This window comes from Ostrea edulis, chromosome 3 (genome assembly GCF_947568905.1).
Source record: "Ostrea edulis chromosome 3, xbOstEdul1.1, whole genome shotgun sequence".
NCBI classification, from domain to species: domain Eukaryota; kingdom Metazoa; phylum Mollusca; class Bivalvia; order Ostreida; family Ostreidae; genus Ostrea; species Ostrea edulis.
Genome location: NC_079166.1, coordinates 21,022,364 through 21,039,291, shown reverse-complemented (window position 1 = coordinate 21,039,291; position 16,928 = coordinate 21,022,364). Strand labels below are relative to the sequence as shown.

At 35.7% G+C, this 16,928-nt stretch overlaps 2 protein-coding genes across 2 annotated transcripts in view; one reads left to right on the top strand and one right to left on the bottom strand.

The window, feature by feature from the left end:
• Window positions 1–16,928, bottom strand: part of LOC125675226 (DENN domain-containing protein 5B-like) — a 106,635-nt gene that overhangs the window by 29,611 nt on the left and 60,096 nt on the right.
• Window positions 373–5,089, top strand: LOC125675239 (heavy metal-binding protein HIP-like). The gene is made up of 3 exons (XM_048912765.2): window positions 373–431; window positions 4,302–4,465; window positions 4,681–5,089. Coding segments are annotated over exons 1-3 (534 nt in total). The 5' UTR covers window positions 373–429; the 3' UTR covers window positions 5,049–5,089.

Below are 16,928 nucleotides of genomic sequence, written 5' to 3'. Positions count from 1 at the left end.
TCATTCAGTAACAAGCGATATGTCCTTCCGAATATGACATAATTTGTTTCGTATCATTGCATAATTAATTCCAAATAAACATGACAGAATGTATCTTCATATCAAGTACCTCATGATGGAGCTCTTCTATAATAAATGTGACAGTTTAAACTGCAGCATATCAATAAATCATGAAAGAAAAAAGATCAGAAGAAACTGTGAACGTATTTTCTATGTTCATCCAAATAGCTTAATTTCCTGTTTGCGTGATACCATCGACACTGTATGTATATTGCATGCTAGATTCAATTTACCTATCACTTTACTACTGTTACATTTTAATGGATCTTCAGGAATATATAAACGGAACAAATAAAAAGCCATGTAAAGCAGCATACAGTCATTTTCTGTATATAGATATAGTCAATAGGCAAAATATCGGTGTCTAACATGTAAGTATTGCAAACCCTAGTTTCTCTAGTCGTTTTCTTTATTTATAATATGTTGCTTAATAGAAAAAAATCATACTTTCAAATTTCTCCAGTAATTCAATCATTTAGCTGACCTCTTGCATGCAACGAGAGGTAAACTCTTTTTATGATAGCAAATATACAAATGGTAGGTATGCAACATTGCAACACCTACGCACTCCTTAAATGAGTCGTTTCTTTAGGTATCATCAGCTGTTGTGCAGCAATCCATTCAAGATATCACTATATATGTTTATTAGACAGTTTTGTTTTTAGGATGATAAATTACCTATAGTACCAACATATTACAAATTAAATCTATTTCATTCATCTGTATTATTTCATTAGAAAAAAAACCATAATACATGTACTGGTAAAAAGAAAAAGAAATTCGTCGTTTAGATTTATTTGCATGTTGTCCAACGTTTTTCATGCCAAATTGCTAGGCTATTCTTCATATACTGATTTGGGCTGCGGACTGATCTGTTTGCCTGATCGAGATATAGGGCTCATGGCGGTTGTCACCGGTCAAAGGGGGATGCTTACTCCTTCTAGGTTGTGTTCAGGTGTCTGTGGTTACTCCAACCTTTGTTTTGTGTTCTTTGAAGGATTTGTGAAATTGATCATTGCTCGTTATTTTCACTCTTTCATGTTATAATGTTTCAGTCCAAGAATATAAATACTGTACTTTTGAAAAACTAAAGATCAAAGTTCACAAACGAGTATTTACGAACAGAAAATATACTGCTTTGGCATCAAATAAAATATATTCATTAAAATATATAATTTCAAAGCTATTTATAAAGCACACCACTTGGATATACCACTTCGATGTATTTTGACCGATGCACTAATCCTTTTCGCAGACCCAAACTTGTGCTGAAATTACTCATTTTCTGCATAGCATAATTCTTTTCAAAAAACTCTCAGTAATTCAACTCATCAATGACGTCTAATGCAAATAGGAAGAAAACCGTGACATTTCGAAACAATGGATAAAGAGGACAGGGAGAATATTATATTAATGCATTGGACTCGTTAACGGGGTATTAATACGATTCTAGTAAAACAAATAGATTTTAAATTAATAATAGGATAGTAATTGTTACATGTTAAGCAGAGCAAAAAAAACCTAAATTTGAAAAACTAATGTAAAAATTGTATTTAAGACATCTAAAGATTTACTTTTCCAAATAAGGTAGAAACACTGTTTATGCTGATATATCAACATGTGATTCAACCATCAACATGGCGCTAAAGTTGAAGTTCTAGGTGCAAAACATCTTTTACAAGCACATTTTCATTTTTTGTGCCTGATAGCTATATTGATGCATCGTTACCCTATGTTGAAATGTTGAATGCCTTGAGTTTGCCAATACAACCCTTCAGTAAGTCAAATGCTGTGTTATACCGTTCTTGGCACACTGATTTTGACTACGGATAATTCGGTTTACCTGATCAAGATATAGGACTCACGGTGGGTGTGACCTCTCGAAAGGAGATGCTTACTCCAACTAGGCACTTGATCTCAACTTTTGTATACCCAGAGGTCCGTGTTTGCCCAACTCTTATTTCTTGTTGTTTATAGGAGTTATAAAATTCATCATTGTCCGTTAATCTTCACTTTTCATACTGTTTGAAAATCTTGATTTTCTTATATCCGTAAGTTGTTTCCTGGTTTTTGACAAGCATATGAAATGTGAAGTACGCGTGCATTCGTCTCGTTCTAGAATGAGACAAACACCGAGTAAACTTACAAACACAATTTTGGAAGCCGGATTTTACGTGATTATAGCACTTTATTCCCCAATGTATGCGTTATAGAATGTATCCTACTCTTCATTTTGTATTCCTTATATGATTTATTTGATCACTAATTGTAATCTTCACATTTTCGTTGATCACTGTTTGCAGTCTTCATCATTTCTCAAACAAAAAATATTAAATTTTTTGAAGGACAAATCAATTCATTTTCAACGTATTCCTCCTTGTTTATGGTTCACAGTCACAATCATACCATGTTCTTTAATGATGTTCTTCATAAGTATTTCAATCCGCGGGAATGTGGATTATACATATGTATATCGAAATGTGTCGGAGTTCCTCATTGACAATCTCTAAATCGTCTTTGGTGATCAGGTCTTCCAACAGTCTATTTGAATTCCCATGGGCACAAAATATGTTCTATTGTCAGATAGCCAGTTTTTATATTCTTATGATGCAGAATTCATTCAAAAGCTACTACACGAGAGGAAACAATTTCTAGCTATAGTCTTCAACTCGACATTTAGATACATCCATGACGTTTTATCTATTAACAATACTAATTTTCCTTCATGTTCATTCGATATATACCAGAGAACTCGAAATAAAAGACACCAAAGTGCCTTCCACATCTGCTTCGTACTTAAATATTTTATTTAACAATCAAGCTAACGCCAAGGTAACAACTCAATTTTATGACAAACGGGATGATTTCAGGTTCTCCGTCGTCAACTTCCCATATTGATGGAGCAATGCTTCATTATCATCTTCATATAGTGTTTATGTGTTTCAACTGATTCGATACAATATATCTTGGTCTGCGTATGATCAGTTTTAAATGAAGGTAGCCTACTGACAAAAAAAGGAGGTTATTCAGGAGCATCGACAGTCTCGCTCAAAGTCAGCATTTCGCAAATCCTATTGTCATTATAATGATCTAGTCTACCTATATAACCTGCCATTCCATCTGGTGGTATCTGATGTGTTTCATACCAATTGTTAGACCGTTCTTTATATACTGATTTTAACTACGGACTACTTCATTTACGTGATTAAAATATAGGGCTCACGACGAAGGTGACCGGTCGAAATGGGGTTGCTTACTCCTCTTAAGCACCTGATCCAACCTCTAGTATACCCAGGGATCCGTGCTTGCCTAATTCTTCTTTTTGTATTATTTATAGAAGTCATGAGATTGATCACTGTTCATTAGCTTCACCTTTCATTATAATTCTCAAATATTACACAATTGTTATCAATCAATTTACACTTTTACATAATCACTTATATATGTGTGTAAAACTTATACGGTACCAATTTTGATGCACCAGATGCGCATTTCGACAAATAATGTCTCTTCAGTGATGCTCAACCCAAATGTTTGAAATCCGAAATAACTATGAAGTTTTAGAGCTAAATATAGCCAAAAACGTCCAAGGAAAAGAACTATGCATGAGGGAGATAATCCTAAATTTTGAAATGAATTTCTAAATTTTATAACAGCAATTAAATATACATCCATATTTTCAAGCTAGTAACGAAGTACTTAGCTACTGGGCTGTAGAGACCCTCGGGGACTATCAGTCCACCAGCAGAGGCCTCGACCCAGGGGTCATAATGTAAAACTTATACGGTACCAATTTTGATGCACCAGATGCGCATTTCGACAAATAATGTCTCTTCAGTGATGCTCAACCCAAATGTTTGAAATCCGAAATAACTATGAAGTTTTAGAGCTAAATATAGCCAAAGACAGCGTGCCAAAAAAGTGGAGCCAAATTCGTCCAAGGATAAGAGCTATGCATATATATATATATATATATATATATATATATAATATATGTATATATATATATATATATATATATATATATATATATATATATATATCTTATGTCCCGGTAATTTCGCACTTGCTCGCGAGACTTTTTCATTGACGGGCTGGTAATAAGAGGTATTCGTGTAAATCAGATACCATGTATTTTTGTTTCTAGATGTGTCAAACTGGTATATACTGCATGCGCCTGACATTTATTCAAGAAAACCATGATAATAATATATCATATATTTCAATAATTCTTTGTACAGGATTCCAATCATTACGCTCAGGGTGACATTGATCTTAATGGTTACATTGACTGAACTGTATGCAAAAGAAACTACTCACGACTTTGTCAGTAAATACAACAAGTACAACATCATCTGTCGAGGAATGGGATACGAAAGAAAAAGTTGCAATGGAAGAAAGAATGGTATGCATCTAATCATACATACATGTAGATGAACACATTTGCATATTTCTTTATTACGTAATCAGTGCATGGAATTGTTTTAATCTCGCTTGAAAAAAGCAATTAAAGACGTATTTTTTATTTAATGCAAAAAATTATATATTTTTTTATATTGAACTATTGTATGCAATTATATATCTTGATGTTTTACACACTACTAACCCTTTTATGAACAGGAGCTATTGCTTTTCATACACAATTGGCCTCCAGTCTAAAAAATCTCTCTATCCGTGATGTGGTTCTATTTCGCAAAGTATCACTAAACTCTGGATCCGGCTATAACAATGACACAGGAAAATTCACAGCACCAACAGATGGCACCTACTACTTCACATGGACTATGGAGACGTCTTCTGGGTCATATTTTATGACACAACTGGTAATAAATGGAAACATGGTTCGTTTGCTTGATAGATCAAGGGCTAAGTCAGCCTCAACATCAGCCCTGATTAAAATGAAGAAGAATGACAAGGTCTGGATAAGGACACCATCGGGTGGGAATTGTGCATGCTACAATTCGTCATTCTCTGGTTTTCAATTGTAAAAATGATAATTCTAGGGGTAAATAAAGGAATCAAACATCTTGCTATATGTTCGAATTCATTTATTATAGAAAGACCTATATGTAAATATCCATCAATTCAGGAGCAGATCTAGAAGGATGGGGGCGAGAGGGTTGCGTCTCCTTATTGTGGAATGATTTTGTAACAAAATGCCATTTTTGTTATTTTATTATCTCCATCCCACTACCCATATTGGAAAATTTTCTTGATCACTCCTCCCCTGTCATGAAAATATTGATGCCACCGGTACATGTTATTAATGATAAATGGTTACTGTATAATTGAGCTTATTAAGTTGTAAATAGTAATGCGTAGAGCATTTAGTTTTACACTTGATAAATCAAAACATCATTTAGTATATGTACTTGATTTACACCTCAAATGTATAATGCTTGTGTCTAGCAGCTGTGTCTTTGATTATATAACACTTTTAAAGCTGCAATATATTGTAAATCACGTTTTAATTAATTATCAAACACTGTTCAATATAAAAATACGTGATGTAGGGCTTACAGCGGCTGTGAACGGTCAACAGGGGATGTCTACTCCCACGTCTGGTTTGTCCAATGATCTATGATTGTCCTACTCCCCATTTTGGGGTGTAATCCGTATTATTGTTGATATGAAGTGAAACGGAGTTCTCCTGAAACATGATACCTAAAAATTTTGCTGAGGTAAATTTCTCAATGCAATACACCTGCATAAGAATATGACACGAAATTCATATTCAGCACAGGGGTATCCAGAAGTCTTGAAGGTGTTCTCTTCTGGAAAGACTGGATTCATCTTTCGGACAAAGGTACAGCTGCTGTCTTGAAACCTCTGATTATAGAAGTTTAGTTAATACCTGGACAAATCTTATTTGATCCCATTAATTTCCAGGCTGCTGTCTGTTATTCCTGTGGTGGAAATGAATGTATTTCGCGCTTATGTAGACACTGAAGGACAGTTTGAGTGCTAAAATTGTGGCAGTTTAGGATACAGAATCACATTTTGTCAGTATTGATTATAGGCAACAAATGTTTAGCCGTCTACATCCCTAGACAACTTCTCTTCAATTGCAAATTCTTTTTTTTTTCCTTGACATTGTTTACAAGTCAAATTTTTGACGACAAATTATTTCTATAAGAAATAGATAATCCGAAGACTACTTTAATATACATTCGGAAAAAAGCCTAATTCAAAATGTCTACAAATCCAATATTTATAAATAATATAATCCCGAAAATTAAAAAAAAAATAGAAACAATTCCATTGATTTGGTTAAAAAGACTTACCTCTCGAAAATTTTAGTATTTGTTATATCATTCCCGCATTCGATAAAATGAAATTTAGAAATAATTGCACTGTACATTTTTTGCACGCAATTATCATTGATTCTCATTTATTGATCGGTGACTATGTGTATGACAAACGATTGAGTGGATTAATCAAATGGTTTACTTACAATCTATATCTCTAAGTTGGTAAAATACAGAGGCACATATCACCTTCAGTTAAATTATTTGGTTAGAAACAGTGGCGGATTTAGATAGGGATTTAAGGTAAATCGCGGTGTCTTGTTTCGGAAAATGTACTAAACGATAAAAGAAACATTAATTTCTTCCACTCCCGGAGAAATAAATGACAAAATCATTTGATTTCTTGAATTACTTTATTGGGAGATCTTAATTTTTTACAAAAAAAACCTTAAAATTTGGGTCATTTTATTTATTTCACCTTATTAAAATGATAGAAAATAGTACAAATGATTTGATAGGAGAAATATTTCAAGCCCCATAAAATCTGTAAAATTCAGGAGCTTCCGCGGGCTTCGCCCCCTGGACTCACTGCCTCATAAAGTGGCACCCCCCGTAACCACAATTCCTGGATCCGCCCTTGAGAAAGTATTTTGCCTCCTGTTGTGATAGTACTAATTATTACATCAGCTGATTTTCATATAGACTTCTTCAAAGACACTAACACACAATACTGTTCATATGCTTTAACATTTTTTTAGACTAACACTAGTTGTAAAATCATACCACAAGACTTGATAACATGTAAAACTGTAGTGTTCCCAAAATCTCCGTAGCGTTTGGTGATCAGGTTTTCCAACAAGCTGTTGGAATACACCGATCCACAACAGTGGCATAAACTATGCCCACCATGGTTACGTCATAGCAACAACGGAGACTCGGACATAGAAAGTAAACAATGTCGGCGACTGCAAACGCCTTCGAGGCAATCTCGGTCGAACTTTTGTTACATTTCTTTAAAAGTGTCACCATTCCATCCTGTGTTATTAACTGATCTGTCAGAATTTATTCTGCATGAAAAGAAAAGGTGTCTTGGTGTGATTTGTAACAAAACATTTAGCTATCTCGAATGTGTTTTATCTATTAACAATACTCATTTCCATTCTTATATCATTCAAAATAAAAGACATCTTAAAGTCTTCAACACTTGCTTGAAAATTGAATCTTTCATTTACCATACATGCCTAAATTGATCATACACAGAATAAGCTCTTACGCATCGAATCAGTAGAGAAATATAAACACCATCTGTTGGAGATGATGACATATTGCTACAAAAATATGGGAAGTTGACGATATGATGCTTTCAAAATTTAGAAAAAGGAACTCACAACATCAATTGAAAGATGAAAATGAGGACGTCAAATCACTTATTCTAAAAGGTCCTAAATACAGAGAACCTCGGTCTTTAAATTGGCGACAGAACTTCATCTCTATTATGAATTCTGTCGAAGATTATGCCAGACGATAGGATAATATGAAAAAGAACTTGATACATTGTCATAATGGGTAAAGAGCATAAGAGGAATCTTAAAATCCCGCACTAGACATTTTAAAACAAAAGTACGTATCATCTATCCTTCTGTGTTTAGTAAACCAGAAGTGATAAAAGAATTAGATAGGTTACATGAGGAATATGTTTTGGTTCCAGCTGACAAAGCTAGTAACAACATTGTCTTTGCTTGTAAGGCTCAATATTACAACTGTATTTTAAACGAACTTGTCATTAATTCCACTTTTGGTAATCGTACTTATACTCAACTGCCCTTTCAAAACAAAAAATTCTTCAGAGCCATGCTTCAGTTTTAGACACATTTAATATCCCAGTCAATGGGTCGAATGAATATGAGTTACCGTACCTATACTGGATTCCTAAACTACACTAAAAAAAACTTACAAAGATACATTGCTGGATGCAGTAAGTGCTCTACCAAGCCCCTATATTTGCTCCTCACGAAAATATTAACAGTTGTGAAGGAGAAACTTTAAACTTATTGTGCGACTACATATGCCAGAAGTGGTGTTAATCAAATGTGGATTCTAAAACATTCTAAAGAACATTTAGTAAACTTGAAATCGCAAAAGTTTTCCCAAATCAATAACATCAAAACATATGACTTGTCAACACTATACACGATCATTCCTCACGATAAAGTAAAGGCTAGAATTTTTGAAATCATAGACAGTTGCTTCTTCAACAAAAATGGAAAAAGGAAATATTCATATCTAGTGATCAGTCATCCAAAAACTTACTTTGTTAAACACCACTCTGATTCCACGCACAAGTACTCTGAAGTTGAAATAAAAAATATGCTAGAGTTCCTCATTGACAATATCTTTGTGGTCTTTTTGGTGATCAGGTCTTCCAACAGTCTGTTGAAATTCCCATGGACACGAATTGTGCTCCTTTGTTAGCTGACCTGTTTCTATATTTATATGAGGCAAAATTTATTCAAAAACTTCAACGCGAGAAGAAGAAATATCTTGCTGTGGCCTTCAATTCGACATTTAGATATATCGACGACGTTTTGTCTATTAACAATGATAACCTTCATTGATATGTTGATTAGATATATTCCTGTGAGCTCGAAATAAGACACCACAGAGTCGTCCACTTCTGATTCATGCTTAGATATTTTATTGAAAGTAGACATTAACGGGAAACTGACAACTCAACTGTATGACAAACGGGATCCGTTTACCTGATCAGGATATAGGGCTCACGGCGGGTGTGACCTGTCGACAGGAGATGCTTACTCCTCCTAGGCACCTTATCCCACCTCTCGTGTGTCCAGGGATCCGTGTTTGCCCAACTATCTACTTTGTATTGCTTATAGGAGTTATGAGATTGATCACTGTTCGTTATCTTCACCTTTCATCAAGTACAATATAATGCATTGCTTTCATTTTCTAACGAAATGTAAATCACTGTTTTAAAAAGGAAAGAAAATAACATTACTTGCGTTAAAAAAGTATTGTGATCTCTACTTTGAATTTTATTTTTTTTTCTATCATTTTTCTGTTTAAATAAAATTTTAGAGATTTATGTAAACTATTTATAGCTGTTCGTATCAGAGCTGCAATGGTACATATCACTTTTGATGATTTCCACAGACATTCCAACCAGATGCTCATCACGGCAGTGTTTGGTGAGGATGCCGAAGGACAAATCAATTCGATATACCTGTAACATGTATCACACTTTTTCTAATCTAAAAACAAATATCAGTTACACAGTTTATTTTAAAACAACACCAATTACAGATGTATAAAGTATATCTTTACCAAACACCGTTTAGACTGCTACCCATGTTAACATTTACTCGCAATTCCCGCATTAATCGCTTCCTTCCCTACATCGCTATTTGTATGCACTGGTGGCTAAGCATTTTGTATAAGGTTTGCATGATAAGACTTGAGAAAATTGCCAACTTCGAAAAAAATAATGTCTAAAGTGAATAATAGTGAATGAACGTTGCGGTTTAAAGATATTTAACACTACGTTCACTCTCAGTCGATCGAAGAAGGTCGCATGTGACGTCACTGTAGTACGTAACCATCGAACTAATTAATGGGAGTTTTTTACAGTCGGGTCTTAGTTTTAAATCTGTATTGTGACGACTTATCGCAATATTTCGGTGAACTATTAAAATTAATTACTATATGCATAATAGAGACAAATTCCATATGAGTATGTGTACTTTGGAAACATGCGATATGCCCTTTATAAGGATCGATTCTTGTCATATATTGGAGTTTCCATATTTTCATAACTGAGGAGCTTGTTATCACCGATTCCTGTCCAAAAATAACACTGTACAACCACTATCAATAATGAACGGTATTTATTTGTTTTTGTGCTCTTGGCCGCGGTGATGGTTGGGGGTCACCACAACAATCAATCAATCAAATGTGACGACCCCAGGTGGGCGAATTGTGTACTGGGTAAACGCAAATGCACGACGTCACAAATGCTAATATAATAAATCAATAATACAAGGATTAAGATAATCAATCAATCAATAGTCCGACAATTCAATGTCAACAACAATTCAATCATTCAATCAGCAATTCAATCATCAATCAATACTAAACAAACTTCAAGTTCATGGCATGAAGCTGCACAAACTTGTGTGCACTCCTCCATTTGACTTGGGGTGTGCCGAAACGCCACTTGAACGTGCCACAAACGCCCTTGAAACATGGGCGTTTGTGAGACTACAACCGTCACGAAGGGAAAGTCCAGTACCGTGGTGACGGCGGCAGTACGCCAACTCAAATGGTCACCGCTAACCAGATTGCCGCAAGTCGAAACAAGTCTAAGGAAATGCATTACCCCTACCACCTATGAAGGTTTCAAGGGCACCTTGTAGATTATTCAGAAATAAATCATTCTCAAGCTGTGACAGATACACACCATCAGATTGTTACAGTTGAATGGACTTAGCTTCAAACTGTGTGTGTTTGATGACCCCCCCCCCCCACCCTTTGAATTTATTAACCTAATACCCTCCCTGTTAATTCTTGCTCTGGCACTTTCCATTGCCTGTACCTGCGTATAATAACGCCAACTAAATCTAGGTAGAAATAAGGACCACACTATTCTCACACTAGGAAAATGTTTGGCTATTTCTAGTACAGCTGATTGAAGAAGTCTGACCAGTGACCACAGGTTGGTGCGGCCTATGTTGTTTGCCCCACAATGAACAATCATTGCAGGAATATCTTGCACCTGTTTTAATATTTTAAGTTTCGGCACCAACTCATATAAATTCATACCCCTGTAACCTCGCCACCATATGGTCATGTTGGGAACGTTAAGGTTTGGTCCCCCTGTCCTGGATCTAGCAGCCACTCCTGTCCTCTTAATAACGAAGGATCCAACAATTTTACCTATGAAAAACTTGGTGAACGTTAGGCATGCTATATACCCAAGGCATAGGAACGTTAAGAGATAGCGAATATATGACTGATATACATCATATCTCCATGACCTGCCGCTTGGATAACTTCAGCTGGCATGCCTTGTTGTGAGATTGTAGTTGCTGCGCCAATGCGAAACGAGTGAGATATGAAGTGCCGACTGTCTATCCCAGCTAAATTAAGCGACGATGACAATACTGAGGTAAATTGGTAACGAGTAAGAGACTGAGTAATGACAAAATAATGGCTCCGCTTTCTGTGCCCTAACTTCCATATAATTGTGCATGGCATGTATTGGACAAGCAATTATGGTAATCTTATGTACTGTCACTGTGGTTGCACTTCCTAATCGATCGGTTTTCGAATATCTAATGTGAATTGTTAAATAGTTAGTGTGAAGGGAAATGTCCCCAGTCTGTAAAACCCGAACAACAGAATTGCCCTTTGACAAGGCAAATTCCCCTATCATCAATCTGATTAAAACCAGATCTTCAATCCGCTCCTTGAAGGCGACATGGCGAATAGAGGAGCGGATTGACGATCTGGTTTTAATCAGATTGCCCCTATCATAAGCAAGCCATTAAAAGCTAATGAGAATGATGCTTTAAAAAGAAGGGTCTCATACGTGTTATAGCATACTACATATAGTTATTTTATGATTAGTTTCAAAATATACAATGTGATACGTAAACGTGCATCCCATATTGAATTTGTGCGCTCATGCCCTGCAACAATTTCTGCACTATAAGATGCTTAGTCGGATAAGCATTCTGGTGGAGTTTGCAATGAAAACTAATGGCAGAGATGTATTCTTTAGCTGTGGATTGCTTATAACCGTGTATGGATAAATGTGCAATAAATGTATTGATGTGAACATCCGGTGGTGGTCATGTGTTTTGTAGTCCCTGAATGCTACAAAAATAGTTAAATGCCTAAATACCCACCATATATGTTTGGTTTGTGTTTGCTGACAAGGATGAGTGTATTTCACTTGACAAAGCAGCCTCTGGAATGAAACTGGGATTAGCTGAGGGTTGTGGTCGGCAGTAGGTGCCAGGTCCCTGAACAAGTCCCGCTGCTTGCGAGATATAAAATCAGCAAATTTTATTGGTTTTCCCAGGGGTATGCTGGGTTTTAAACTGAATATTGAAGTGTAAGGATTGAAGGATAAGAAGTCTAGCAAACGACATGACCCGATGTGACTTTTATGACTGTTAGTTAAGAATGTGTACTAAGGTCATATTGTCCACATGAAATAGTATCTTTTTGTTTTGCAACCTACTGCCCCATACTGATATGGCTAACACAATGGGTACAAGTTCTAAAAATGTGATGTCTTTCAAGATTGAAGTAATGGCCCAATTTTGTGGCCATTGAAGGTCAGTCCATTAACCCTGAAAATAACACCCGCAACCTAAACTAGATCCATCTGCGCTGTCCGTGAACATTTGTAAAGTGTTCTGGGTGGCCCACTCCCTCTCTGGGAAATATACTACGCCATTAAATCCCCTACAAACCTTATCCATCTATTCATGTCTTCACGCATAGAGTGATTGATTCTGATATGATGCGATGGCTTAGTGGGACCAATCGTGGCGTTGTAAAATCTACGGTTGAATTCCCTGCTACCGGGTATTGTTTTGCCAAAACAAATTAACTCGCCCACCAGGTTCTGAAGGGCAGATAACTTAATTTTATTTTTCGAGACCCAGAAGAGTAGGAGATTCATGAGTTCGTCAACTTTTCTCGAGGTATTGTAATTTGCATTTTGATAGTATCAATCTCCATACCAAGAAATATTAAACAGGTAGTGGGTTGAACAGATTTATCCTGGTTCAAAGATTTTCCCATCTCGACACACATAGACTGAAATGTATGCATAAGGACATGACAATGGCTGGTATGTGCGCTGCCTGCAAAAATAAAATCATTCAAGTAATGATGAACCGTTTCAATCCCTGACTTTTCTATGACCAACCACTTTAAAAATGAAGAGAACATTTCAAATATTTGCATGAAATAGCGCAACCAAAAGGTAAACACTTATTAATATAAAAACTGTCATTCATATACATTTTATATCGACTTTTGCTTTGAATAACCCCTTGTCCAGAAGACTAATGGTTTGGACTACAGTATGAAACGAGGTTTACTTAACAGATGTGTTACCTAGGTCGATATGGTGGTTTATACAATTTGACGGTGGGTAAGAAAGATGTGTGATCATGCACCAACCGTCATATACCTATTGGGGAAACGTGCAAATTATGCAATGGGGGGGGGGGTCAAAAGGACTTAAGCAAAAGGTGGTCAAACAGCCTCAAGCACCTCTTTATGGGTTTTTTCTTGCAATACCTCTGTATGCTCAGTGGCTGATATAAGATTACCACAAAACATTGTCATCCAAGGACCTGAATACTGCAATCTAAACCCCTGCATTAGACCCTTGTTTTAATGAAATAGCTGCTGTAGTGTTTGGATATGTGTGGAGATAACTAACTACTATGCTAGTATTTAATGCCGAATTAGCCAGGACCCATATATCCAGACTGCTGTCTGGTTTGACTTGGGATAAAGGATTGTGACTGGTTGCTATTGGCCCGAAAGGACTGATTGTTGCTTGGTCCCCCTGGTTTGCCCGATTTAGCTTGGGTTTTAGCACAATCACTTGACGGATGGTTGTCACCACACTTAAAGGTCAAGTACGGTGATTTTCCTAAAACTTGAGTTTTATACAGAAAAATGTCTGTCGTACACTTATGGATTAATTTCCATGGCAATTTTGATAAAAATCACTTGGCGTGAATTACACGGCGCTATCAAACTTTTACCTGAGCGATCGATAAATGTGTTGTGACGTGAGTTATCGCTCGTAGCTTATGACGTCATCTGAGACAACTTTCGACTGCATTGATAGGGTTTTATAGTGTTTACATAGAAAAGTTCTGTATTTATGGTACAATGCGCTGCTTTGAACTGCAATGTGAAATCGGGACAGGGATTAAATATATATTTTTTCCCAAAAGATACTAAATTTCGAAGAATTTGGACACTGAAACTGAAAAGAGACACTGAGATTTGTGACAAGCCACGAGGATCAGTGAGTGACACTTTAATTAACGAGGATCAGGTTTCCATCATCCTGTTTGACTCCAAACAAAGTGCAAAGTGATGATTAACTGGACATCCTACAAAACAAGTGGAGGGATGTATTTTAATTATATAAAAAGTTCAACCCAAAAAGGGGGGATGCACGCAATCCACCCCTCTCTACATCCACCACTGAATGCTTTAATGCGACATTGTATTCAATGGGTTTGCGATTGCACATAAAAATTAATGTCACCCATTACCTAGTTCGAATTGATTTTATTTCTTTTATTAAATGAAATATCTTTCGAATATTGTCGTACTCATACTATATTTATAAGGGACTCATCGTCATCATTTCATTTCTTCACTATATATATATATTGAAAAAATAAAATATAGTAAAAATGGAAATGAATTTAATTTTAAAAACCCATTTTGATAAAACCTTATTTATTGCGAGGTCAGTCCAATTTCCAAAGCTTTTTTTTTTTTCAAGTTCATTATGAAAACAAGTACAAGTTTTTCCTTTTCCTAATATGCTACATTCCTAATGTGCTACATATATATCATGAATCATTAAGGCAAAATTTCACACCTCAAAATGCTACAATTCGTTAACTTTGTGCCGTAATATATCAATTTCGCATTTGACGTGTGTTGTGAAGAAATTACATGTACTAATAGGCCTAATTTACATTTTATGATATTGTATCTACATGTAGATGTTGTTTTTTTTTTAAAAAAGGGGGGGGGAGTACAAATAACGTTGTGCACAATAAGTTTTTTTCTTTTGTCTTTTGTTGTTCTTTTTTCAAAAAGGCATTTTTCAGTTAAATATATATCTAGCTAAACACATTATAATTTGAATCTGATCAATCTCATACAAATAAATCCCATAATAAAAAAAAATACAAACGTGAGAGTCAATCTAGTTAAATACGCTCACAATCGCTACAATAGAGTATACGGCGAGTATCTATGAAGTCTGATTTTGATTATCCTCGATTGTGTAAAATACAAAGGTTATCTTTTGATAGAACATTTTTTTCCAATATTATTCCCAATTTTCTATGGACTGGCCCGGTAAATAATTTCTAAATGAGATTCCAATGAGATATTTGTCGAACATATAAATGTATATATCATATAAATATTACTACCTGATGGTTTCGAAACGGGTGTAGGTACAAACATTATAAAGGTTGAATCCCTACACTCAAGTGTATCTACGGTATTTCATCGTCACTATCCACGGTGTTGCTAAAACTGGCAATTTCTCACAGAAATTAAAACGATGATATACAGGCGTAAACAACTACGATTGTCTCAGATGACGTCATAAGAAAGGGTGACAATCCCTTCATTCGTTTCTATAAACAACGATTTTGGAATAGGTATTTTGCGCATTTACCTGGATTTTAAAAAAAAAATAAACACATAAATAAACTTTTCAAAACGGGTTTTAATGAATTATAAACTTTATTTTCAAATCTATTTTTATTACACTTGACCTTTAAGGCAACGGTCTAAATATCTACACTGAATCTTCTGGCAGGACCCCTTGTAATTATAGTCAAAGCACTTCAAGTTCTGATTTAGTGGTGGCTGAGGGGATGATGTGTTTGAAGGGGTCATGTAAATGAGCTAAAGCTCTGCATCAACCCGGCCCCAGTCCATAGTCGGATTAGTTGCCATACGCAAGTAAATCTGCTCGTCATAATTAGGCCAACTCTGTGACTTTTCTATCCCCCGTTTAACATTGTGGGTATACTTTAATAATTGCTGGGGGGTCTGGATGACCAGCAATGTATATGCTAGTAAATATAAGTAACGCATCCGTCCAGCGTTCAACAGTAGTGATTTTGTTTGATTGCTTCGGATGTGCAATGATTTGGCCAAATTTGTTGACTGAGAGAATAGATGCTATCTTTGAATTACTGCTGTCACGAGCTGCAAAGTGCAGTGGCTACAAGAACAAATTCACCGTTGACTATTTTATGTTTAGTGTGGTTATCAACATGATATGTCAATGGGGCCTGGTTTGAATTGACCATACCCCAGGCTGCACCCGCTGTGGGGGTTGAAAGTGATCGTTGGACTTGACTCCGCCATGTGCTATACTGGGGTCAAACTCACAAGGAAGTGATGTGTACATGTCAATATACATTAGACTATTGCGGAATTAAATTTCCCGGAATAAATAAGAACAAGCCTCCCTTTTCCCTTTTCAGTAAAAACTGACAAGGATACGGTTACGGAGATAAATGCGCGTATCCAAGACAAGCTAGGATATGCATTATTATTTTGTAAAGGCAACTATCCATTACAATTGTAACAACTTTTAATTTACAGTATGAAGACTACGCATAAACATTAACAGAAAGCGGGAAGAATATAATATTTTGAATTCTTTGCAAACCTAGATTATGTAGAATGATGTAGAATTTAAATAAGGTTTATATTTTTAAATAAATAATGTTTTTCATCCAATGTCCTATAGAGACAAATTCTAGATCATGTGAAATGTTAGTGTAGAGGTTCGTCAAA

What these genes read in the sequence shown, in the direction of transcription:
- LOC125675239 (XM_048912765.2), top strand. An exon ending in TTGCAATGGAAGAAAGAATG is followed by an intron (nt 4,466 to 4,680) that starts GTATGCATCTAA and finishes TTTTATGAACAG; the next exon opens with GAGCTATTGCTTTTCATACA.